General features: G+C 43.0%; 1 protein-coding gene across 1 annotated transcript in view; it reads right to left on the bottom strand.

The window, feature by feature from the left end:
- LOC105010060 (gamma-aminobutyric acid receptor subunit pi) overlaps positions 1-27,023 on the bottom strand; it is a 68,988-nt gene that overhangs the window by 11,629 nt on the left and 30,336 nt on the right. The window contains exons 3-6 of the mRNA XM_013134278.4: positions 13,010-13,122; positions 11,278-11,345; positions 10,903-11,120; positions 9,186-9,268 (exon numbers count right to left, since the gene is read on the bottom strand). Coding sequence (XP_012989732.1) covers positions 9,186-9,268; positions 10,903-11,120; positions 11,278-11,345; positions 13,010-13,122 — 482 coding nt within the window. The remainder of the gene's footprint in view (positions 1-9,185; positions 9,269-10,902; positions 11,121-11,277; positions 11,346-13,009; positions 13,123-27,023) is intronic.

The following is a 27,023-nucleotide window of genomic DNA, read 5'->3' as shown; positions in this document are numbered from 1 at the left end:
TGGCTCTGAATGATTCCCTGGAAGTTATGGCAGTGTGTTCAGGTTAATTATACTGCTGAATAACTTTCCAGTGAGTTTAGAGGCATTTCGTTCTTTGCAGACAAGATATTTCTGTACACTTTATAATTCATCTTGCTGCTGCCGTCTATAGTCACATCATCAATAAAAAAATGTGAGCCTGTTCCAGTTGAAGCCATACATACCAGGCCATGTTTTCCACACTTTCTTTTTAATAACACTGGTTCATCTTTGTCTCTTCAGTGAATAACACATTGTTCCAGAACTTTATAGACTAATTTTGGGTACTTTTTTGTGTAACTTGGCCGTTCTGTTTTCGAGTGTTACTAGTTGTTGGCATCTTGTTGTGTACCCTCATAATCCTGTTGGTGTACTTCTGTGTATGGCAGGTCTTTGGCACATCTGTGCCTACCACCTGGACAGTGTTCCATTGAAAGTATTTTTTGTTTATCCATTTTAGAGGTAATTCTTGGTCTACCAGGTTGTTGCCATTGCTGAGGTCACCATGGCTTTCTTCTTAAAGGTGCACTATGCAACTTAACGCCACCTAGTGAGTGGTATATCGGTTCTATAACTCTTTTAGGATCTGACATTGTCATTACTAACTACAAGCATACTGAGCGGTCTGAAGCAGTGCCACCTCCAACCGTCTGCTGCAACAATGAACACAGACTTTTGTTTCAAATGGGGTTAAAGTTGAAAGGTCTTTCCATAACTACGGAACACAGAATAAACAAAGTAAACAGCTAAACCAATCAAAACGCCATCTAGGCTATTTATTGCATTAGATGCATTGCCATATTTCAGAGACTCGTTGATGGCTGTCTAAAGAACATGAAACCATAATTGTGTTAGCTAGCGCTAGCTGGAACAATAATATGCTAAATGAGTTGTGACCTACTTGTCAAGTAGAGTAGGAGCCAACTTTCCATTACTGTTCATACAAACTTCAACTCTTGCCTTCAAATGCAAAATGTACCTATGTTTGTCTTATGCTCGCGTTGCTTCCATATATTTTAGTTTCTGGAGTATTCAGTGTAAGCTACATGAACCCAAACAATGCTTGTCATTGGCCTTCTCCTCACACACATTCAAGGAAGTACACATCTATGAACGTCCTGGCCTTCTACGTTTTACTTGCAAACATGGCGCTGGGGCTAGTGTCAGTCCTGACACTCTGCCAGAGACAGCTTTTTAACATTAACTGATGGTATGTAAGGGTAATTATCAGATATTTTAAACTGAAAAGGATTTTAGTCACTTAATGTTTTGGCTAGGTCAATACACTGTAATGTACCTGCTTGATGACCAGATTGACTTGCATTGTCAGACACAAAGAACAGACTACAAATGCAAATGCATGTCTGGAATCAAGACTACACATGGACAGGCACAAACAATGCAAACACACCTGTATTATAAGAAGCACCTGTAAAGCCAATTGTCCAAATATATTTGTTAAACTAAAATACAGGGACTGTGTCCAAGACCTGCTGTCATTTATAAATGTTTGATCCAATATTGGTTAAAACTGACAGTCTGCACATTAACCCCCAAGTCACTGAATCAATTCCAACGCAAAGTGTGGAAAACAGAGCAAAAACAGGTTTCACAACCCTGTTTTTGAAACAGTTGAGGAAACAAAGCTTCTTGTTGTCATCATAGATTTTAAAATGTCTAGGTGTAAACATATCGATTAGATGGTTGGAAAGACAGAGAGAGGTCTGTCTGCAATAAGTATATGCTTGTTTGAAGATATGATCGTTTCCACCAGACTCCCGCTGGCATACGTTTTGTCTTATTTTGAGTATTGCCTGGTTATAAGGTCCATTGCTGTAAAGCTAGAGATGCCCTACAACAAGGCTGTCTTTTTACACTGCGAGCAAAGAGCCAAAGTCAACAAAATGTACTCATCAATTTCATAGTTATTTGTAGAGGAGAAATTATAAGTGTCACTTTTAGTTTTTCTATGGAATAACGTGTTAAAAATTCCAACCTGTCTATTTAATCTGCAAACATTAAGCTTCGACAGACATTGTTAAAAAGACATGGAACTAGTTTTTTTTTCACAATCTAATCCAGAAGAATGCAAGGCAATAGTGTTTTATAGAGCCACGATCGCATGCAAGTGAGAAGCAAGGCTAGCTTTAAAAAAAAGCTAACTAAACAACATCTCCCAGCACAATGACTGACCTATTGAAAATATACTGTACATATATTAGACACGCTTAATCACTATATTTGCAAGAACAGAAAAATGTATGACAGTAAAGTGACTATGGTAAACAGACTGAGGATGTCATAATGAGATTCAGTGTATATGGTAACACATTTTCCAAGTTTTCCGAGTTATACTTATGTGATGTTATAGACATTTATAAATCTTTGATCTAACTTCAGTAGACAAGCACATTTTAATATCAGTGGAACAGACTGAAATGTTTAGACTTAAATGTATTTATCTAGAGTATATTTTTTGACTGGTTCTGTTGACTAGCAGCTTGTATCTTTAAACAAGAAACCAGGCAAGCCTAGTTTAGCCAGCCCACAGTAGAAAATGTTGCCACCCCATGTGAAAGGCTGTGTCATAAACCACTACACCACAGAGCTGTACCTTAGCTGGGTGCCATTGTAGCCTCTAGTCTCTATCGTGAACAAATCCTCCTTTGCCACTGGCTGTTTTAATAGTTAATTGCTCATTCGTGAATTACATTGAAACAGTTAAACTGATTAACGTTTCTTAATAAGTTTAACTCCACCACAAATAGTGTCTATGTATTGCGTTTGCCACTGGCATTTTTAACAGCATACAGCTAGTAATACGTTTTACTGGTATCTACTAACGCACTGGAATAGTCATAAGAATTGAGCACGTGCTCGCGAGTCTGCCAAAGAGATTTCATTTCATGGCATAAGAACAGACTTTTTTCTTTCATTTGTGTATTTATATAATAACTATCAATAAAGGCTACGATAACTAACTTTTTCATCAAGTGAAAAGACGAGAAAATTGTGGAATCTACCAGAAATAACAAATGTCGTTGCTCTCAATAGATTCGAACTTAGGTCTTCCACATGAGAAGCATTGTCTTCAACCACTACTCGACAGCATTACACGTTTCAGCAGTCGCTAGACTCCATTGAGGATTGTGTTAAACTGACTAACGTTTGTTATTAAGTTTACCTCCGCCACAAATAGCGTCTATGAACTGTATTGCTTTTGCCACTGGCCGTTTTAACAGCTTATTAGCCAGTAATGGTATCTACTAACTTCCTAGGAATAATCATAAGAATTGAGCAATTTCTAGCAAGACTGAAGATATACTATTCCATGCCAGAAACAGTCGCAATATAACCATATACAGTTTCGGCAAGCGAAGTCTTCGTCAATATGAAGTAATTCACAAAGCGTACTTCGCTTCACCAGCGAGGAGATTCGAACTCAGCTATCTGCTGCTCTAACCACTACGCTGTTTAACAAGGGGCAGCCTGGCAGTCAGTCATTCAGTGAGTGTGTGAGTGAGTGAGTGAGTGAGTGAGTGAGTGAGTGAGTGAGTGAGTAAGTAAGTAAGTAAGTAAGTTAGTAAGTAAGTACGTAAAAGTAGGTAAGTTCGCTGTTCTTAGCTGGCTCCGCTTATGCGGTCCGGCAAAAACTGTTGCAGTAACTGCTAGGCAATGTAAAACTATACAAGCTCAGTCTGACAACAAATTCATCGAAATACATCAAAATACATAAACACTCAACTAAAGGATTATTAGGAACACCATACTAATACTGTGTTTGACCCCCTCTCGCCTTCAGAACTGCCTTAATTCTACGTGGCATTGATTCAACAAGGTGCTGAAAGCATTCTTTAGAAATGTTGGCCCACATTGATAGGATAGCATCTTGCAGTTGATGGAGATTTGTGGGATGCACATCCAGGGCACGAAGCTCCCGTTCCACCACATCCCAAAGATGCTCTATTGGGTTGAGATCTGGTGACTGTGGGGGCCATTTCAGTACAGTGAACTCATTGTCATGTTCAAGAAACCAATTTGAAATGATTCAAGCTTTGTGACATGGTGCATTATCCTGCTGGAAGTAGCCATCAGAGGATGGGTACATGGTGGTCATAAAGGGATGGACATGGTCAGAAACAATGCTCAGGTAGGCCGTGGCATTTAAACAATGCCCAATTGGCACTAAGGGGCCTAAAGTGTGCCAAGAAAACATCCCCAACACCATTACACCACCAGCAGCAGCCTGCACAGTGGTAACAAGGCATGGCGGATCCATGTTCTCATTCTGTTTACGCCAAATTCTGACTCTACCATCTGAATGTCTCAACAGAAATCGAGACTCATCGGACAAGGCAACATTCTTCCAGTCTTCAACTGTCCAATTTTGGTGAACTCGTGCAAATTGTGGCCTCTTTTTCCTATTTGTAGTGGAGATTAGTGGTACCTGGTGGGGTCTTCTGCTGTTGTAGCCCATCCGCCTCAAGGTTGTGCGTGTTGTGGCTTCACAAATGCTTTGCTGCATACCTCGGTTGTAACGAGTGGTTATTTCAGTCAAAGTTGCTCTTCTATCAGCTTGAATCAGTCGGTCCATTCTCCTCTGACCTCTAGGATCAACGAGGCATTTTCGCCCACAGGACTGCCGCATACTGGATGTTTTTCCCTTTTCACACCATTCTTTGTAAAACCTAGAAATGGTTGTGCGTGAAAATCCCAGTAGCTGAGCAGATTGTGAAATACTTGCACCAACAACCATGCCACGCTCAAAATTGCTTAAATCAGCTTTCTTTCCCATTCTGACATTCAGTTTGGAGTTCAGGACCAGGACCACACCTCTAAATGCATTGAAGCAACTGCCATGTGATTGGTTGATTAGATAATTGCATTAATGAGAAATTGAACAGGTGTTCCTAATAATCCTTTAGGTGAGTGTAGCATCATAGCATAGCATAGCATAGCATCATCTTCCGCTTATCCGGGGCCGGGTCGCGGGGGCAGCAGTCTAAGCAGGGATGCCCAGACTTCCCTCTCCCCAGACACTTCCTCCAGCTCTTCCGGGGGGACACAGAGGCGTTCCCAGGCCAGCCGGGAGACATAGTCCCTCCAGCGTGTCCTAGGTCTTCCCCGGGGTCTCTTCCCGGTGGGACGGGACCGGAACACCTTCCCAGGAAGGCGTTCCGGAGGCATCCGAAACAGATGCCCAAGCCACCTTAGCTGACCCCTCTCGATGTGGAGGAGCAGCGGCTCTACTCTGAGCTCATCCCGGGTGAACGAGCTTCTCACCCTATCTCTAAGGGATCGCCCAGCCACCCTGCGGAGAAAGCTCATTTCGGCCGCCTGTATCCGGGATCTTGTCCTTTCGGTCATGACCCAAAGCTCATGACCATAGGTGAGAGTAGGAACGTAGATTGACCGGTAAATCGAGAGCTTCGCCTTGCGGCTCAGCTCTTTCTTCACCACGACAGACCGATACATCGACCGCATTACTGCAGAAGCTGCACCGATCCGTCTGTCAATCTCCCGTTCCATCCTTCCCTCACTCGTGAACAGGACCCCTAGATACTTAAACTCCTCCACTTGAGGCAGGCACTCTCCACCAACCTGAAGTGGGCAAGCCACCCTTTTCCGACTGAGAACCATGGCCTCGGATTTGGAGGTACTGATTTTCATCCCCACCGCTTCACACTTGGCTGCAAACCGTCCAAGTGCATGCTGAAGATCCTGGCTTGAAGGGGCCACCACGACAACATCATCCGCAAAGAGCAGAGACGAAATCGTGTGGTCCCCAAACCTGACACCCTCCGGCCCCTGGCTGCGCCTAGAAATTCTGTCCATAAAAATTATGAACAGAACCGGTGACAAAGGGCAGCCCTGCCAGAGTCCAACATGCACAGGGAACAAGTCTGACTTACTGCCGGCAATGCGGACCAAGCTCCTGCTTCAGTCGTACAGGGACCTGACAGCCCTTAGCAAAGGACCCAGGACCCCATATTCTCGAAGCACTCTCCACAGGATGCCGCGAGGGACACAGTCGAATGCCTTCTCCAAATCCACAAAACACATGTGGACTGGTTGGGCAAACTCCCATGAACCCCCCATCACCCTGTAGAGGGTATAGAGCTGGTCCAGTGTTCCACGGCCTGGACGAAAACCACACTGTTCCTCCTGAATCCGAGGTTCTACTATCGGCCGTATTCTCCTCTCCAGAACCCTGGCATAGACTTTCCCGGGGAGGCTGAGAAGTGTGATCCCCCTATAGTTGGAACACACCCTCCGGTCCCCCTTCTTAAAAAGAGGGACCACCACCCCGGTCTGCCATCCCAGAGGCACTGTCCCCGACCGCCACGCGATGTTGCACAGGCGTGTCAACCAAGACAGCCCCACAACATCCAGAGACTTGAGGTACTCAGGGCGGATCTCATCCACCCCCGGTGCCTTGCCACCGAGGAGTTTCTTAACCACCTCGGTGACTTCAGCCCGGGTGATGGACGAGTCCACCTCTGAGCCCTCATCCTCTGCTTCCTCAATGGAAGACGTGACGGCGGGATTGAGGAGATCCTCGAAGTACTCCTTCCACCGCCCGACGACATCCCCAGTTGAGGTCAACAGCTGCCCACCTCTACTGTAAACAGCGTTGGTAGGGCACTGTTTCCCTCTCCTGAGGCGCCGGATGGTTTGCCAGAATCTCTTCGAGGCCAGCCGATAGTCCTTCTCCATGGCCTCACCGAACTCCTCCCAGGCCCGATTTTTTGCCTCCACAACCACCCGGGCTGCAGTCCGCTTGGCCTGTCGGTACCCGTCAGCTGCCTCTGGAGTCCCACAAGCCAACCAGGCCTGATAGGACTCCTTCTTCAGCTTGACAGCATCCCTTACTTCCGGTGTCCACCACCGGGTTCGGGGATTGCCGCCTCGACAGGCACCGGAGACCTTACGGCCACAGCTCCGAGCGGCCGCTTCGACAATGGCGGTGGAGAACATGGTCCACTCGGACTCAATATCTCCAGCCTCCCTCGGGATCCAGTCAAAGCTCTGCCGGAGGTGGGAGTTAAAGATCTCTCTGACAGGAGACTCGGCCAGACGTTCCCAGCAGACCCTTACAGTACGCTTGGGCCTGCCGAGTCTGTCCAGCTTCCTCCCCCGCCATCGGATCCAACTCACAACCAGGTGGTGATCAGTTGACAGCTCCGCCCCTCTCTTCACCCGAGTGTCCAAGACATGTGGCCGCAGGTCAGATGAAACGACAACAAAGTCGATCATCGACCTGCGGCCTAGGGTGTCCTGGTGCCACGTGCACTGATGGACACCCTTATGCTTGAACATGGTGTTCGTTATGGACAAACTGTGACTAGCACAGAAGTCCAATAACTGAACACCGCTCGGGTTCAGATCAGGGGGGCCGTTCCTCCCAATCACGCCCCTCCAGGTGTTACTGTCGTTGCCCACGTGGGCGTTGAAGTCCCCCAGTAGAACGATAGAGTCCCCAGTCGGAGCACTTTCCAGCACCCCTCCCAGAGACTCCAAGAAGGTCGGGTACTCTGCACTGCCGTTCGGCCCGTAGGCACAAACAACAGTGAGAGACCTATCCCCGACCCGTAGGCGCAGGGAAACGACCCTCTCGTTCACCGGGGTAAACTCCAACACATGGCGGCAGAGCTGGGGAGCTATAAGCAAACCCACACCAGCCCGCCGCCTCTCACCATGGGCAACTCCAGAGTGGTGAAGAGTCCATCCTCTCTCAAGGAGTGTGGTTCCAGAGCCCAAGCCGTGCGTAGAGGTGATCCCGACTACCTCTAGTCGGAACCTCTCAACCTCACGCACCATCTCAGGCTCCTTCCCCGCCAGCGAGGTGACATTCCACGTCCCTAGAGCTAGTTTCCGTGTCCGGGGATCGGGTTGTCTAGGCCCCCGCCTTCAACTGCCGCCCGATCCTCTCTGCACCGGCCCCTTATGGTCCCTCCTGTGGGTGGTGAGCCCACGGGAGGGCAGGTTGCTCTTCTATCAGCTTGAATCAGTCGGTCCATTCTCCTCTGACCTCTAGGATCAACGAAGCATTTTCGCCCACAGGACTGCCGCATACTGGATGTTTTTCCCTTTTCACACCATTCTTTGTAAAACCTAGAAATGGTTGTGCGTGAAAATCCCAGTAGTTGAGCAGATTGTGAAATACTTGCACCAACAACCATGCCACGCTCAAAATTGCTTAAATCAGCTTTCTTTCCCATTCTGACATTCAGTTTGGAGTTCAGGACCAGGACCACACCCCTAAATGCATTGAAGCAACTGCCATGTGATTGGTTGATTAGATAATTGCATTAATGAGAAATTGAACAGGTGTTCCTAATAATCCTTTAGGTGAGTGTAGCATCATAGCATAGCATAGCATAGCATCATCTCATCTCATCTCAAAATTGCTGGGACAAATATAAGTTTCCTGATCTGTGCCATGTGTTTACATAGGAATTGCCACAAAAATTATTAAAAACATAGAACCAGATTCAAAATGATGCAATTTCTCGATAGGTAGGAAGGACATTTCATAATTTTTTGGGGTGGCATGTATAGAGCAGTAAATTCACTCTTACGCACACTAGATGTTTTCATTTGCTTTGGAGGGTAACATAAATTTTTCATATATTCACTTCACTTGTTGAAGACTTTTTTGTTTAAGCTAGCAGTAACTCTGTCGACATACAGAAAAAAAAAAAAATGTTTGCAAATTGTTAGGTTATTCAAGAGTGTAACTCGGTTATGTATTGCGGTACATTCATTAAGATTAGTTACATAACATTAACTAATAGCTGAATAGCTTGCCATGCTTAGCCTCTTGGCTAGTGGCGAAAGTGACATTCCTGGTATGGAACATCAACCAAACCCTCTCGGTGCAAGGAATTCCTTCCACTTATGTGAGCTCAAAAGCTTTATGTACACACCATGAACATAGAAATGTCATCCCAATACCTTCATTTTATCCATCAGAACAACACCTAAATCAAGAGCCTGTAAAAGGAGTTTGTGACTGCAGTAACATTTCTGTATCCTCTTTGACATGATAGTAGAATCATATCATTTCAAACTACAATAGGGATGTTCACAAACTATTACTATAATTGTTAGACATCTTAATGTTGCTGCCTTTTGGTACAAGTAAATCTTAGGGGAAATCTTACAGCTCTCCAGTTGAAGAGTGCAGGTCTGCTTGTCCATGGGGTATTTGGTCAGATCCATGTTGCAGGCCACTGTCGTGGTGATCCTGAAGAGGGGAGAAAAATGCAGGTTAACAGCTTTCCACCTCAGATGATCTTTCCCTTGAGCGGAGTCACCTCAGTGTGATTCCGCGGTGTACCTCCAAAGCACTAACACTGCTGTCTGTCTCTGGCCTCTGATCAATCTGAACTTGAATGTTCCTTGTTACACCCACTTGACGGTCTTCAACACCCATTCCCAGCTCTCCTCCTGCCCTCTTGCCCGTGTCCTTCGTCTTGTCTCACACTTCCGACTCTGCCGCAGCCCCTTTTTGACAGATGAAGGTCTCCAGGCAGTCGGCGTCCGTACACAGGAGAAACCGTCCTGAGTCTACCATATGCTCATACATGTTAAGTCAGGTCCATCAGACACACAAGTCATATTGAGACTGTAAAAAAATATGAATAGAACAGCAAATTAGAATAGACCTATATTCTGTGATTTATTTTTTGACCATATTCATTTTGCTAATAATCTAAAGTTAAAGCTAGACAGTCAGAGAGCATAGGAAATTCCAAAAACCATGGACGGGGACTATTTTTGGCAAGTCTGACAGTAGAGGAAATATAACCCATTTTCAGTTGACTGAATGCAGCCCCCGGGGGAAAATGTGGTTGGCATCCATGCTGTAAATGCAATATGTCTTTATGCATCCACATGAGTTCTGGTGTGTAACAGACACACACACAGACACACACACACTGATACAACCAGTGATAGAATCAGCACACACCTATGCAATGTACACTGTACCAATACAAACACAACAAACCCTGGCACACACACACACACACACAAACACACACACATATATATATATATATTTATATAGACAAGCCGCTAACCCCACACATATTTTACCACTCAACTGACACCAGCACAATGCAGTGCATCATCGACCGAGCCATTGAATCTAAATAGACCCCTTCAACGGCTGTCCGGTCAGCACCATCATATAAGCCTGGAAAAGAAGTCAGCACCCTGGACAGCTATGACCTGGACGCCCTTACGAAGTCATCTGGTCTGTCGAATGTTGGTGAAGGCGAAATAAATACATCATAGCCTCTGTAGTGTGTTGCTTTGGATTCCCTTTTTTAACAGAACCATGGAGGGCAGCTGTACTTCTGTGCCTAAATGAAAAATGTACCAATAAACAGAAGCAGGGATGCTGTCTGTTCGGCACCTCCATATCTCTGCAGCAACATCACCACAGTCAATGCTGATGATTTTACGCTTTGTTTAACTGACGCCCTGATGCAGAGTGACTCGCGTGCAATCCCTATAGCGCCACCACCTCCACCACAGTTCACTTCAACCTTGCTGTGAGTGTTGCTTCCTGTTTCTTACGATTGTGGTTTGATTCCTACGGGGGGCCTGTATGAGAATGAATGGGTAGATATACACCCACCAGTGTATGTTGCTCTGGATAACAGCATGCTAAATTACTTCCATATTAATGTTGATAGTTCTCCATAATGGTGAACTACATTCTGCAACATTCTTTCAGGTACATCTGCTAATGTTTGTAGGAGGTGGTGAGGTCAATTCTGATTGACGTTGCTATGACCACGTGAAATCACCACGAGTTGACCCGTCTGGTCAAAGAAATGTAACGCAAGGACGTTTCTCCGGAAGACCCACCTCAGGGCGTAAAGAACGGTTCCATTGGGAAAGATCCTGATCAGCCGGTTCTCCACAGTGATGTCATGAAGGAAGGACTTTTTGGAATCGACAATGAAGGTGTCCGGCACCCAGAGCAGTTCCACCAGCCTGCCGTCCAGACTCAGGCTCTTGTTCCCCTCGAAGATCAGGCGCTCGTCAGTCCAGCGCTGACGCAGGAAGATGGTGGCCGTGTAGTCCTGGAAGGCAATGTCAACGCTCATTACAACGCTGACTGACTTCCATCACCGTGCAGCCTCATGTCTAATGGCTTACTGGGCTATCAATGAAAGGCTTGACGACCAGGAGCGCTACGTATTTACTTTCACTGTCTACGATGGAGGACATTGATCTCACCATGTTGATTTCTGATATGGTGTCGATGCTGGCAATATCCAAACTCATTGCCACGGTCACTGGCCCATCTACAGACGTGAGAGAGGGAGACAGGGAGGACAGGGAAACAGAGGGAGAAACAGACTGAATGTGAGAGACAGTGAAATGTTAGTGCTTTCTTTTCTGTGTCAAGGTGTATGGCATTGAATTGAGGAAGGACAGAAATAGAGATGGAGAGGGTGAGCTGAGAGAGATTGAGAGAGAACAAAAACATAGATGTGCTCCAAAGCACTACAAGCAGTCACATAACAGTGTTTTACAAAACACCTGAAGACAAACAAGGATGTTTGGAAAATGTATATTGCTGATCATCAACAATAATAGTGGTCATGCTATCCATACATATGGGCTCCTCAATTCCACCTTCTCCTCTGTTTCTTTCGCTTCTCTGTTTCTTTTCACTTGTTCTTGTATAATCATTTTCTATGATTCCTGGTCTTGCTTGCCCGAAAACAAGGTCACCAAACATTTGTGAATTCTGTACGTACGCACGCCCGGATTCTTCTGGACCCTAGAAAGAAAAGCTGGTAAAATTGTGACAGCAAAACTGAAACCAAAATAAACAAATGATTGTGTAGACGTATCATGCTCACCCACACTGGGGACTGTGTAGGGAGTGTATTCATGTGGGTGTGTTTGTGTGTCTGTGTGCATACATGCATGAATGTGTTTTCATTTATTTCTGTAAGTATTGCCCTCCTTTCCAGGACGCTGGCCTCATGTGTGTCATTCATAGGGATCAGACCTGCTTTGATCTGGTTCAGTCTCGGAGATTACTGATCAAACAGCAGGAAAAAACTAAAACCTAATCACATTTTCAGAAACGTTCTTTCGGGTTGACAATGACAGTAACAAGGGAATTGTTAGAACTGGCAACAGAGGATCAAAGGCAACAATACGACATGCCACAGTCTCTACAAGGTTTCGACTGTGGCATCCATATTAGGGAGTCACACTGAGTGATCGTTTGCATGGAAATATCGACCTCGGTAAGTCTTCCATATAAGGACGTTCCATTCAGTAGTGAAATAATTCATTGAAACTGATAGAAATGACGACATTGGTACGGCCTCCATATTAGTCACACTCAGTAGTCCTATGTATGGAAATATGAACCATGGTACGGCCTCCATATTAGTCACACTCAGTAGTCCTATGTATGGAAATATGAACCATGGTACGGCCTCCATATTAGTCACACTCAGTAGTCCTATGTATGGAAATATGAACCATGGTACGGCATCCGTATTAGTCACACTCAGTAGTCCTATGTATGGAAATATGAACCATGGAACGGCATCCATATTAGGAAGTCGTGCTGAATATTCAAAGGAATATTGACTGTGCTCAGGGAAATAACAGTTTGTCAGTTGCTTACTCAACTGGTGTGTGGCTGTTTTAGTATCATGTAGTAAGTGTTTAGTATTTAGCAAATGTATCATCATGCACATACCGGGCTGTGCAAGTTGTATGAGATTGCTTCCATCTGGCAGGTAAAATCTCAGATAGATTTATGCATAGCCTTGTCAAAATATGGTAATCTGAAAATGAATATGAGAACATGGCAGGCACGTAATCCCACAGACAGACACACAAACACAACTGCATACACTTACACACACCCAGCTGGGCACACACGCACTGCCCCTTGAGCATCATATCATTTTCCAGGGATGTGTGCAGTTTCCCTTACTGTCAAAGAAAGGCCTGAGGTACTTGTTGTATCCTTTCATCAGCTTATGAATTGTGGGAGGCAGAATCTCTCCCTCCTTCACTTCAGCACAGAGCAGCGAGTTCTCTAAGATCCTGAGAAAAGAAAAGAACAGAAGAAAAAAAAAGAAATGAAATATGTTTGTGAGTTTCAACGGAAGTGGGTTTCTATCGGTTCTTGCTATTTAGCCTTATTAACCTGCCTCCGTCACCTCTGCCAGTTAAGATGGACAATATCTCCAGAAAAGCTTAAACTGCTGTGAGCAGGGGAGAGTCAGCAAATTATAAAGCCTCTTAATAACTTACTGTAGAATGAAATGTGATAAGCACATGTTTCATAATTGGCTTACCATGATCCTAATGGACAAATCCCATTTTCCCCCTTGCTCTGCGTTCTCTAGACATTTAACTGATCATTACCGAAACGCAGAACAGATTCCATATACGGGCCCAGCGATTCCTATCTGACCCATTTTTTTATATACGTTTTTGGTGACTCCCCCATTATATATATTTATCCCCAGTGTTCTAATAGATTCTGAAGGAAATATGTATGTCACTGAGAGTCAGGAATGTGGTCCTTATTAACATTTTTGCTTGAACAGGTAAAAGGTGAGAGCCACGTTTGTAGGAATTAACACAACCCCAACTGGTAACCACAGTGCTATGTACCAGGCACCATTTGTTTACAGTTTAACTTATGATACCCTTTTTCAAACCTAGTTTGGGAAACAGTGCCTTAAAGGCATGTAGCAGAGCAGGGAGATAATTATTTAACCAGGAATTGAGCAGAGAATGAACATTGAACAACACATTCATCTTCCCCTGTGGTAGTCCTGTCCATTTGTGCATGATAATCTGAAATCTAAATATGCTTGCGAATGGAAGAAGCCCTGGGGCCTGGTTAGTGATGTGAGGAACATTGAAGGAAGCAGATCATGCCAAGTGTAGGCGGCAGATACATTAATCCCTGTACACTAGCAAGCCAACATGTCCTCTCTGTGCTCACAGTCACAGTCACAGTACATTTTTCTGTCATTACAGAGTGTGATATTAGGAACCAAATATGACAGAGTCATGTGCAGTGTCCATTTGGTTCTACACTCTTAATGCAAAAGTCCATGGAAGAACCTTTCCAGGTCAAAGACATTACTCAGGGAACACTTAACATAAATGTTCACACCGGAATCTTTTTTATGATGCAGGTTTTTAAAAGTTTTATATATTATAGCAGCAGCCTATCACAAGATAAGGCAGGGAGGGGCAAAAAAAATTATAATATAATAACTGCAAATATCCTATTAAATATAAAAAAATAAATTCACTCTTGAGGGAGTTCAGGAGCCATCTGGGAAAAGCAGAGTAACAGCGACCTCCCAGGGGAGGTGGTGATCAGTGAACTCCTCATTAACACCTGGGTTCATTGATTGCTTTTTGTCTCCCTCTATTTATTGTTAGGAAGCACCTGCCTTCAGCAACACAGAGAGAACAAGATGATGCACAGCATGGATAGGCATACCCACCATAGATTGTAATGCAAGTAACGCTTAAGTGTTTTAAATATTACCTAATCCTCGTTAGCTTTAGGATTATGTAACGTCTCTCTCCCAGATTAATACGCAGTACGGTATTGTTCTATGCCAATGTTTTGTTTTGCTTATCACAGTCTATGGTTTCCTATTACTTTGTACTGCTGATTGCCTTTTTGTTTGGATTGTACCACGTTCTCAGAAAAACAAGAAACAAAACACTCTTCTACAATGCAACTTAAAAACACTTCTGCCTCAGGTCTGATATTTGTTTTAGTGCTGGATGAAAACCAACCCGTTTGTTCTGTATACTCTCAATGAACAAATTGCAAAAATAAACACTTGCATTGCATTTAGGATATTATTGTTCTAATGATTTCAAACCAATAACCAACACCTTTCAGTCAGGACTGCTGAAATAAATTTTAGAAAATACAAAATACTAAAGTATCTTGATTGAAAATGCATTGCATTGTAGGTTAGAAATGGCCCATCTCAGGCTAGAGGTATTTCGTATTCAAAGCATGGCTTTCAGATAAATATTTGTGGTCACCCATTAGCGTAAATGTCTTTCCTGCTCATGTTAGGTTAAAGGCCAAAGCAAATTACAAAATATCTTGAACAAATAATCATATCCCATAATTTCAACATTGTAGATTAAATGTTGCAAGAAATATTTAATTCCTACTTTGTGATTTTAACTGGCACACAACCAACTCAGAAACCACAGCCAACACTAAAAAATCTAACCTTATTGAAGCCTCATAAAGAAAATCAATAGGTGAAGACAGTACAAAAAAACAGGATTGAAATGTACTATAACAGAATGTCAAAATAATATGCACTTTATCTTAAAGCCATGCCTCTACTAAACCACACCTCCAGTGCAGTGTACACCCAGAAACCCTTTGCTAACTGAACTTCCTAATATGATTGACTAGTTATAGTACTTCAACTACAGAAGTTCCTTGAAGATCTCCAGGTTCCCTCAAGTCTCCACCAGACTTTTCAACAAGTTCTAGATGTCTAGAGTAGACCATAATGAATGCAGACAGTGACTTACAATGCCAGTAGCGCTTTAGATTATATGTGAGAACATTTTCTGAGTTGAGATGGATCTGTCCTAGCTCCAGAAGATTATAGTAACTCTGGTATCATTCTCAATGTCACTTTTCTTTACTCAGCCCATTGGAGGTGCAAATTTAAGTTGTTTTTTCTTTTTTATCAATCTATGGTTAAGCTTCAAATACGAGTTTTGGATCAGTCAACACAATTACTTGGGGATGAGTTAACAGAATACATTTAAAAGTGAAATCTTCACTGGGTACTGGCACCTGTGACTCGTTCTACCTGACCGTGCTAAATAAGCTTATAGGATTCTGAGAGCAGCAGACTGTTGCAATGTTGAGTAGTGTTGACCTCAACTTTGTAATGAGAAATGTTTGACAGGTCCAGCTCTGCCATGAAAATGTCCATGTATGTGAGTGCTGATACTGTAACACGTCATTATGGAACTGGGTCACCTCAAATGGCCCCCTCCACACAAACACACACACAGTCCCCATTGTAGGTAAACTCTGGAAATATCTTGCATCAAAACAGTGCCGCTGAGTGACATTCATCTTGTTTCACCAGTACTGGAATATATTATCTTTGAGGCAGATGGGAAGATGGTAAAGAAAAGGAAGACAAAAAGCAAGAGTGGACAGTAACGTGTAAGGATCTGTCTCTCCCAGGACAAATGTGCAGATTTTCTGGTTTGCCCTGTAAATTCTTACACTATATAGTGAGATGCCTTTTGAAAGCCCTGAAGGGACTATCCGGATGAGATAAACATTATTAAAGAGATACTGCAGGATTACAGTGAGGCTAAGGTAAGATGAATATACAAACACAATCTGTATGTCTCTGCATCTGCTACCCAGGGAGTTATAAGCAGTTTATTAAAATAATATATCTGGAATGAAGGGTATCTGCAAGCATGTTCGCATGCTTTCAGACTGATTGCTCTAGAGCTGTGACGGTGAGGTGACGGACAGCTCCATCATTTCCGGCTCTTTCCGGTTTCCAGTTATTCACAAACTCACCCCGGACTCATTCATTGTCTTGTCTCCAATCATAACGCACACCAGGTCCCTATTAAGTCATCAGTATGTGTTTCTCCTCTGCTCCCCTCACCTGTCGGTTATTGTTCCCTGTCTCGGTATGTTTCATGGAAGTGGGGAGTGTTTCCTTTTGTTTAGGACTTTGTTTTCATTCTGTTTAAGTGCTCTGTGTTTATTTTACATTAAAACATTACATTGAATGCTGCTTTGCCTGTGCCTGGTTCCTCTTCTCCACCAGAAGAGCTAGTTAGGATCTTCCTTCAGACTGCATGGAGATGCATCAGGTTGATCTGAATGGGAAGGTGTAATAAGGGGCCATACTTAGGGAATAAATGTCTCCCAGATATTAACTCTAGTCCTGGACTACAAATCCTCAATGGAGATCTCCATCAAGTGGAAGGACGAGATGAAAGGTTTCATTTGGGATTTAACCTTAGTTGCTTTTAGTGTTGGCTGTGGCTCGTGTGGTGTTGACCATGTTACAGTGTTACAAATAGGCTAGTAATACTAATACATACACCATGAGGTATGACTGACTGTTCTGAATCACCCTTGGACCATATCCTAAACCAATGCTTTCATGTAGAGGGACAGGGATGAGGCTGGCAGCATTATTTACAAGGACATATAACACCAAGGATCCACTCAGCACTGCCTAATGTGCTAATTGGCCCACTCATTGGCCTTGCTTGAACAGTCACCATTTATTACTTGTCTTTGTCGGTGTTTAGTGAGGATGGAATGCCTCAGGGAGAGAGCCAGCACTGATCTAATAGCATATGTTCAATGATCCCAATAATTGCAACAGAAATCATGGAAAATGGTTGCATACTTCCCATTTCTTGGGTTTGATCTTGGGATCATTAACCCACCTCTTTCTTTGGAAACATTTAATTGAGAGAGGCCAGCAGATGCTGTGTGAATGAACAGACTAGCCTTAACCCTTTTTTTAAACTTGAACTGAACCTGAACTCTAACCGTAATCCTATTTCCAAACCACCCAAACAGAAACCCTAGAAAACCGTTGCTTATCAACTGCTGTTCATAGTATGCCTATCTATGTACTCTTTTCTGATCTCTCTCTCTTGCTCTTATCTTTCTCTTGTGATGATTCTAGGTCATATTTGCCTTTATTTATAATTAATATTTCTCAACAAAAAAAACATACCAATGAAGTCTGCAATAAAAATCATATGAATAAACTTTGAAATAAATCTCTGTAAAGTATTGAACCACACATGGCCAGTCAAGCAGCTCTCAGTAGCCACAGAGGGATGTACTGTAAAGTAATATTCTAGTGTATACAGTGGATTGATGTCAAAGGTTTGGGAATTGCAAGGAACTGGGGGATCAAGGCAATGGTGATAAACTGTACTCCATGGGGAGGGGGCCCTCAACCTTGTGGGGAATCTGCATTTCCAGACCTTTCTTCACAATACAGCGCCGTCCCCCCAGGTGTCCAATCTCTCCCCTTGTTCCCCTCCTAACTTTGCATCTCACACAGAGACATGGGCCGCATCAGCCAAAGAAGCGCTCACACATTTCACAACAGATAAATTCAGGCCGGCACAACCCCTGAAGACAATTGAGTAACGCTCTCCATGGCTCTTCTCCCTCCCCCACACCCCATCTCTCCAAGGCAGTGCGCTTCCATTCAAATCACTCTCTATCCTATCCATCTCTTCATGGCAATCCGCCTACCCCCCCCACCACCACTTCCCGTAGGAACAATCCCAGTGGCTCATGGCACAATATCCTGATCCCCCTCAGCCGCAAGAGGAAACTGAAACATATACACGTAGGGGGTCAAAGGTCTTTTCCCATTCAGTGCCATGTTGAAAAGATCTTTATAGTCTTTCAATGTTATTCTTTGCAGCTTGCTTTCTCTCACAATTTTGTAAAACTTTAATAAATAATATAATGCAATAATTTTTGTCTTTTGAATGTCTGTTTGAGCTCTTCACTGTTGAGCATTCATTTAAATAATTCATTTTTCAATCATGTTTAATCTAGAGAGGGTTTATTGCGCAGGATTATGTTGTATGCAGCCATGTTGACGTATGTGCAACTGTTATTTTTGTCTGAATCAGTACATCCATTTGAAGTAATTACGGGTACAGTAATGTCATCTACTGTATATTCAAGACCATAGTGCTCAGTAGACTACAATGCATGAAGAGTCCTTGCACCTCAAGGTCCAGTCTGGCACGAGTTTTTGTCAATGTCAGCGAACGACTTTTGAATATTGATCAATGGGGATAAATTATGCAAAGACCCAACAAAAAGAGTTATGTCCAGTCTCCAAACGGTAAGGACAACAGCAGATGGAGTGCACCCTTTTCACCTCCTTCACCAGACCAAGGCAAAAAAAAGAATGAATCCCAGACAAGCAAGAAGGGGAAACACATGAATACATGGCATCGGCCACATATCAATTTGAAGTTCGATGGTTCCATAGCTGCACACTAGATGCTTCGCCTGTCAGTTTGAATTAAAACTAGTTTTTTTTTTCTTCTGAGAATATTTCATTTCTCTGCTGTGAAATGGATTTGTGCTGCTCTCTTACACAGAGATTATTCTTCTTTTCTCTGTTGGGATTTTAGCAGTGTCCTCAGACCCTCACCCACTCAAATGCATTGAGGAAAGCACAGCAATAAAGTCCACTTGGGTTCTCGGTCTGAGGTTTTTAGATAAAGAAACAGCTGTTTCTTTCTTCCTTGCTATCTCAACTCCCAAAGCTCTTTGACATGCACTAGGAAAGTAAAACTCTCTTGCAGAATATTTCAAACAAACTCTCCGGAGCTAATGTATTTGAATTTTAAACTTGATTCCCCTGTCTACCTTCAGTTTTTAACATATTCTGTAATTGTGCACCTTCAGCTATTTTCCCCAACTAAGCTAAAAAGTTACTGAAAAGTGCAAGTTAGTAATCCGAATCTGGAATAAGTGAAATAACTACTATGTAATCCAGGCTTGGAGAATTGATGACCCCCTCCTTTTCTGATCTGTATGGATAAATGACTCACATTATCTCTAAACACACATTGCATCACCACGGCTTAATGAATAAGGCATGACTGGATGTATGCAAAGTCTCCATTTATGGGTTCAGCTGCATGTTGTTGACTGGATGCTGGGGAGACAGGAAGTAGAAAGCCCCATGCTTTTGTTCCTCCTCCTAGGCAATGACCAAAATAAAGTATTGTGCTGTAATGCTATTCCCACGGAGAGCAAATGGTAATACAAATCTGAAATGCATACAGTTCTGACAACAGGACGTAATTGGCAGGAAACACCTGAACACATCCCAGAGCCTTCTAGCTGCCTTTAAACACGAGGCAGACAACTCAAAAACCTCCAGGAAACCTCTTGACAGGACTCATCCATTAAATATAGGCTTTTACTTTCTTTTTTTGATCTGACAGTTCTCCATTTTATGCTTAGGACTCTTTAGGGACAGCCAAACATTTAAGTAGGAATGCTCCCAATCTGTTAAAAAAATCATGAAATAGCCAGTTCTGGCAGATACCAATGTGTATGCAGTTAATACTTTTTATTTTTGTTCGGGTCAAATTGCTGATGCAAAGATATAATGTACTGCTTCACTGAGATTGTGAGATCACTGGAAAAAAAGAAGGGATTTGACATGAAATGTAACATAGAGCTGTTTTTATCAGATCAATGACTGGCAATGTGGCATTACTTCAACAAAACAAATAATTTGAAAATGCTGTTTGTAAATAATTCAAAAAAATGTAGAAAAATAAACTAAATGTCCCTAACCGGGCATTTCACTCTAGGGAACCATCATTTTCAAAAGATTTCTAGGTCAGTGAGATTTACTCACACATAATTGCCCAGAATGACTGTGGGAATAGGTTTTGTGTGTTGAACAACACACTCTATTACAAGTGTATCGAAGGACTAGTGAAACCGGAAAAATGTATGTAGTCATGCTTTTTATCACTTTGAAAAGGCTCAATGTTAAACCGAGTGTTACAAGTCAACATTTTTGGAAGGGATCTCATATTGTGATATTACTCCTGGTGATATCGTGGTGAAGCACATGGAAATATGGATACATTAATGTATTTACTAATCACATAGGTTCCACAACAGCTTTAACAGGACTAAATCGACAAATAATGGCAAATAAGTTAGTTCATTATATTGAAGTTCTTGCTGAACATACATTGGCTCTGGGAAATACTGATTATTTTGGCTAGGTAAAAAGGTAACTATTGTAATCTGTAGGTAGTATTCATTACTTTATAACACATACTGTTTTTACATATGTAATCCACTAGGCAAAAGGTGAAACAGCATTAAATCACTTTTCAACAGGAAATTATCATTGGAAAAAGTTATTTGTTCTGGTAAAGGTGTGTTAATGTTATTGTTTGTGGGCTTGGTATAATTTGGATAAACCAATCCATAATATCCAGGACATGGTCGTGTTTTCCCACGAGATCTATTCTAGCTACATTACCAGACAAAGGTGTGGACACATCTACCCATTAAATGGTTTTTCTTTTTTTAGTTTTTTACAATTTTCTACATTGTAGAGTAATAGTAAAGACATCAAAACAATGTAATAACATATGAAATCATGTAGTAAACCCAAAAGTGTTAAACAGATAAACATGTAATAAGGCTTACTGTATCAGTCCATTGTTAATTTAGGAACAACTCCAATAAATAAACAGAAATGACAGTTCATCATTGCATTAAGACATGAAGGACAGGAAACATGTCAAGAACTTTAAAAGTTTCTTCAAGTGCAGTTGCAAAAACCATCAAGCGCTAGGATGACACTGGGTCTCATGAAGACTGCCACAGGAAATGAAGACCCAGAGATAGCTCTGCTGCAGAGGGTTAGTGACTCTACAAGAAATTGTGCCTTTTTATGCTGACGACACAGTACTATAGGCTATGGCTCCTTTTATTGAACAAGTTGTTGCATGACTGCAGTCTGATTTTCGACTGTTACAAAAATCCCTTATGGACCATAGTTTGGTAGTAAATGCAAACAAAAAAAAAAGTACATTTTATTTTTTAGGTCAGCACCTGGCTTTGGATGATCCGAAAATTACTACCATAAATGATTTCAAACATGTTCTTTCTTAGAAATATGTTAGAATTTGCTTAGATGAAAATCTGTGAAAAAACTAAAGAAAAATGTATGTCTGTCACATCAGCATAGAAAATATATTGTGCAAGCAACTTTTATGTCACTACTAGATTATGGTGATTTACTGTATATGCATGCATTAGCTTCTGTCCTCAAATCTCTGGAAGCAGTCTATAAATTGGCTTCGCATTTTATCACTGGTGCAACTTTTCACACTCATTACTGTCTGTTATATGCTTCAGTTGGTTGGGAGTCACTGAAATCTAGAAGGGCCAGACATTGTTTCATGCTTTTATGTAAGGCAGTCATGCTAAACTTAGTCCTGTCTATCTAACAGAGAAAATGTGTTGGAAGAGCAGTAGTTACCAAACATGCTCTCTAGACTGGATAGTGCTGGAGATACTGCAGGCCTATTCAGAACTGAGTATGAATGAACTGCGTTTGAAATCTTTGCCCCACACTCATGGAATGCCATTTATAGTGATCTGTATGTTTTATTTCCATGTTGTATATGACTATTTTTGTAATACAGGTCTCAGCTCTATACCCTCTACGGGGTGTTGGAGGGTTCATGGGAGTTTGCCCAACCAATCCACATGTGTTTTGTGGATTTGGAGAAGGCATTCGACTGTGTCCCTCGCGGCATCTTGTGGAGGGTGCTTGGGGAATATGGGGTCCTTGGTCCTTTGCTAAGGGCTGTCAGGTCCCTGTACAACCGAAGCAGGAGCTTGGTCCGCATTGCCGGCAGTAAGTCAGACTTGTTCCCAGTGCATGTTGGACTCCGGCAGGGCTGCCCTTTGTCACCGGTTCTGTTCGTAATTTTTATGGACAGAATTTCTAGGCGCAGCCAGGGGCCGGAGGGTGTCAGGTTTGGGGACCACACAATTTCGTCTCTGCTTTTTGCAGATGATGTTGTCGTGTTGGCCCCTTCTAACCAGGACCTTCAGCATGCGCTGGGACGGTTTGCAGCCGAGTGTGAAGCGGTGGGGATGAAAATCAGTACCTCCAAATCCGAGGCCATGGTCCTCAGTCGGAAAAGGGTGGCTTGCCCACTTCAGGTTGGTGGAGAGTGCCTGCCTCAAGTGGAGGAGTTTAAGTATCTAGGGGTCTTGTTCACGAGTGAGGGAAGGATGGAACGGGAGATTGACAGACGGATCGGTGCAGCTTCTGCAGTAATGCAGTCGATGTATCGGTCTGTCTTGGTGAAGAAAGAGCTGAGCCGCAAGGCGAAGCTCTCGATTTACCAGTCAATCTACGTTCCTACTCTCACCTATGGTCATGAGCTTTGGGTCATGACCGAAAGGACAAGATCCCGGATACAGGCGGCCGAAATGAGCTTTCTCCGCAGGGTGGCCGGGCGATCCCTTAGAGATAGGGTGAGAAGCTCGGTCACCCGGGAGGAGCTCAGAGTAGAGCCGCTGCTCCTCCACATCGAGAGGGGTCAGCTGAGGTGGCTTGGGCATCTGTTTCGGATGCCTCCGGAACGCCTTCCTGGGAAGGTGTTCCGGTCCCGTCCCACCGGGAGGAGACCCCGGGGAAGACCTAGGACACGCTGGAGGGACTATGTCTCCCGGCTGGCCTAGGAACGCCTCGGTGTCCCCCCGGAAGAGCTGGAGGAAGTGTCTGGGGAGAGGGAAGTCTGGGCATCCCTGCTTAGACTGCTGCCCCCGCGACCCGGCCCCGGATAAGCGGAAGAAGATGGTATGGTATGGTATGGTATGGTAGGTCTCAGCTGTAAAAGAGACCTAGGTTAATTTCTCTGTATAAATAAAAGTAAATTAAATAAGAGTTATATAGCCTATGAAATCAGCAATAAACTGCACCACAAATTGCGGTACAAATAAATGCTTCACAGAGTTCAAGTAACAAGACCTTCTCCAGATCCTTCAGGTTTCGGGGGTGTCGCTGGGCAATACAGACTTTCAGCTCCCTCCAAAGATTTTCTATTGGGTTCAGGTCTGGAGACTGGCTAGGCCACTCCAGGACCTTGAGATGCCTCTTACACTCCTTAGTTGCCCTGGCTGTGTGTTTTGGGTCATTGTCATGCTGGACCCAGCCACGACCCATCTTACTGAGTGAAGGAGGTTGTTGGTCAAGATCTTGCGATACATGGCCCCATCCATCCTCCCCTCAATACGGTGCAGTCGTCCTGTCCCCTTTGCAGAAAAGCATCCCCAAAGAATGATGTTTCCACCTCCATGCTTCACGGTTGAGATGGTGTTCTTGGGGTTGTACTCATCCTTCTTCTTCCTCCAAACACAGCAAGTGGAGTTTAGACCAAAAAGCTCTATTTTTGCATCATCAGACCACATGACCTTCTCCCATTCCTCCTCTGGGTCATCCAGATGGTCATTGGCAAACATCAAAAGGGCCTGGACATGCGCTTGCTTGAGCAGGGGGACCTTGCGTGTGCTGCAGGATTTTAATCCATGACGGCATAGTGTGTTACTAATGTTTTTTTTTGAGACTGTGTTCCCAGCTCTCTTCAGGTCATTGACCAGGTCCTGCTGTGTAGTTCTGGGCTGATCCCTCGCCTTCCTCATGAAGATTGATGCCCCACGAGGTGAGATATTGCATGGAGCCCCAGACCGAGGGAGATTGACCGTCATCTTGAACTTCTTCCATTTTCTAATATTTGCGCCAACAGTTGTTGCCTTCTCACCAACCTGCTTGCCTATTGTCCTGTAGCCCATCCCAGCCTTGTGCAGGTCTACAGTTTTATCCCCGATGTCCTTACACAGCTCTCTGGTCTTGGCCATTGTGGAGAGGTTGGAGTCTGTTTGATTGAGTGTGTGGACAGGTGGCTTTCATACAGGTAAAGAGTTCAAACAGGTGCAGTTAATACAGATAATGAGTGGAGAACAGGAGGGCTTCTTAATGAAAAACTAACAGGTCTGTGAGAGCTGGAATTCTTACTAGGTGGTAGGTGATCAAATACTTATGTCATGCAATAAAATGCAAATTAATTATTTAAAAATCATACAATGTGATTTGCTGGATTTTTGTTTTACATTCCGTCTCTCACAGTTGAAGTATACCTATGATAAAAATTACAGACCTCTACATGCTTTGTTAGTAGGAAAACCTGCAAAATCGTCAGTGTATCAAATACTTGTTCTCCCCACTGTACATTATCTTATTTTTGTCAAACTAATGCCAAGTAAATGTACAGCACAGATGCCATAATTTATTTTACAGTTAGGAAAATTGTAGTGTAAACCACATTACAGCTTGCTGTAGAAACATTGCAGGATTAAGCTGGCAACTAAGTTGCCAGTATAATACTCATTTTTACAGAAAAGGTTTCACAAGACAGGCACAGAACTCCACATGGGCATGATCAACATTGTTTTAAAAAAAATAACTATTGTTTTATGTTTATGTTTTGGTATTGCTATCATATTTTCCTATTGCCTTTTTTTTAGTGTAGCAGTAACTCTGTTCACTATGAATGCTGGAAACTAATTTTGTGAACAGATGAATTAAGACAAAGCCCATAGCTCTGCATTCTACCTCAAAAGAGGGCAACAAAGGCTATCCCGTCTGGTCAAAAACGACAGAAGGTCTACTGTGGCACAGAACATTTTACAGTTTTTTGGATTGCTTAAGCAAGATTTTCAAAACAGGGCCCGTGTTTTCAGAACACTACACACAATTAGCACAACCACACACCCAATTAGCAAAACACTGCAGATCCTTTGCATAATTAAACACTTGTAAAAACTATACGCTTCTGTTTAAAAACCACACTTTGTTACCATATGAAACACACAAGTTTCACATTACGATACTCTGTTTGCACGAGTTACACTCTGCTGTGATAAACCTAAAACACTTTTATTACAGTAGGCTACCATCAACAAAGTACAAATATAATGTAAATACACCAAACAATACACAAGACCAATGTTGCAGACTGAAGAAACTCATTCATTTCTCAACAAGCCCAAAATGTTGACATGGAGATTCATAATACTGTAACAAAATGTCACTTTACGTATTGTACTGTAAGTTTACTGTAAAAAAAAAAAGAACGAAAACTAGACATTGTCTCTGAGCCTAGCTGGATCTGGCCAGAGAATTTCATAAACATTGCGGGCAATGTTGTCATTAGCAAGACACCTTGGAAAGAAACATCTTGAATGACGAATCCATCCTTGCATCGCTGCTACCTCCATCTGATCACAGGCCTCCTCTATGGCTTGGATGAGGGGTACCTCAGCCTGGAGACGGAGATCATATACCTTCCACCGCCATGCCGAGAAAAACTCTTTTATAGGGTTGAGGAATGGAGAGTATGGTGGAAGATATAGGACGGTGAAATGTGGATGTTGCTGAAACCAGTTCTGAACCAGAGCAGAGCGGTGGAAAGACACATTGTCCCAGACAACAATGTATTGCATATGATCAATTTGATTTGCTGCTGTTATGTTGTGCAATTGGTCCAAGAATGTAAGTATGAGTGCTGTGTTGTAAGGGCCCATATGGGCATGGCGGTGGAGGACCCCATTCTGTGTAATGGCTGCACAGAGTGTTATATGATCCCCACGTTGCCCTGGGACATTGACTATAGCCCTGTGGCCAATGATGTTTCTTCCCCTCCTTCGTGTGCTCGTCAGGTTGAACCCAGCCTCATCTACGTAAATGAACTCATGCTGGATCTCCTCTCCATCCATTCGTAAAACTCTCTGAAGAACAGTGTCAGGCAAAATTGTGTAGTTCAGTGTGGATGTAGTATACATTCTACAGTACAGTAAAAGATTATGAGACAGTATGCAAGATCACACTGCTAAAGTGAATACATACCTCTGCATAATCATGCCGCAGTCGTTTCACCCTTTCGGAATTGCGCTCGAAAGGCACTCGATAAATTTGCTTCATTTGAATATGGTGATGGCCATTCGCGGTTTCATTACCGTTCTTCTAGCAGCAGGATATTATACTAGCAATGCTAACTCAGATTTTATTTTTCAAAATAAAAGCCATCATTGAACAATATAATTTAATATAGTTAACAATATTGTCTGTACATTTTATGTTTAGTGTCCGTTCCAATGTTATTCTTGTCTGTTCTTTTTCACAGACTAGATTGTTAACTATATTGCCTTATACAATTCAATTATGGCTTTTATTATGTTAAAGAACATCTTAGTACTGCCAACATAATATCCTGCCGCTAAAACAACGCTAATAAAGCCTCAAATGGCCATCATTAGTTATCGTCACCTATAT

This window comes from Esox lucius, chromosome 6 (genome assembly GCF_011004845.1).
Source record: "Esox lucius isolate fEsoLuc1 chromosome 6, fEsoLuc1.pri, whole genome shotgun sequence".
Taxonomy (NCBI): Eukaryota; Metazoa; Chordata; class Actinopteri; order Esociformes; family Esocidae; genus Esox; species Esox lucius.
This window is presented reverse-complemented; position numbering and strand designations above follow the sequence as displayed.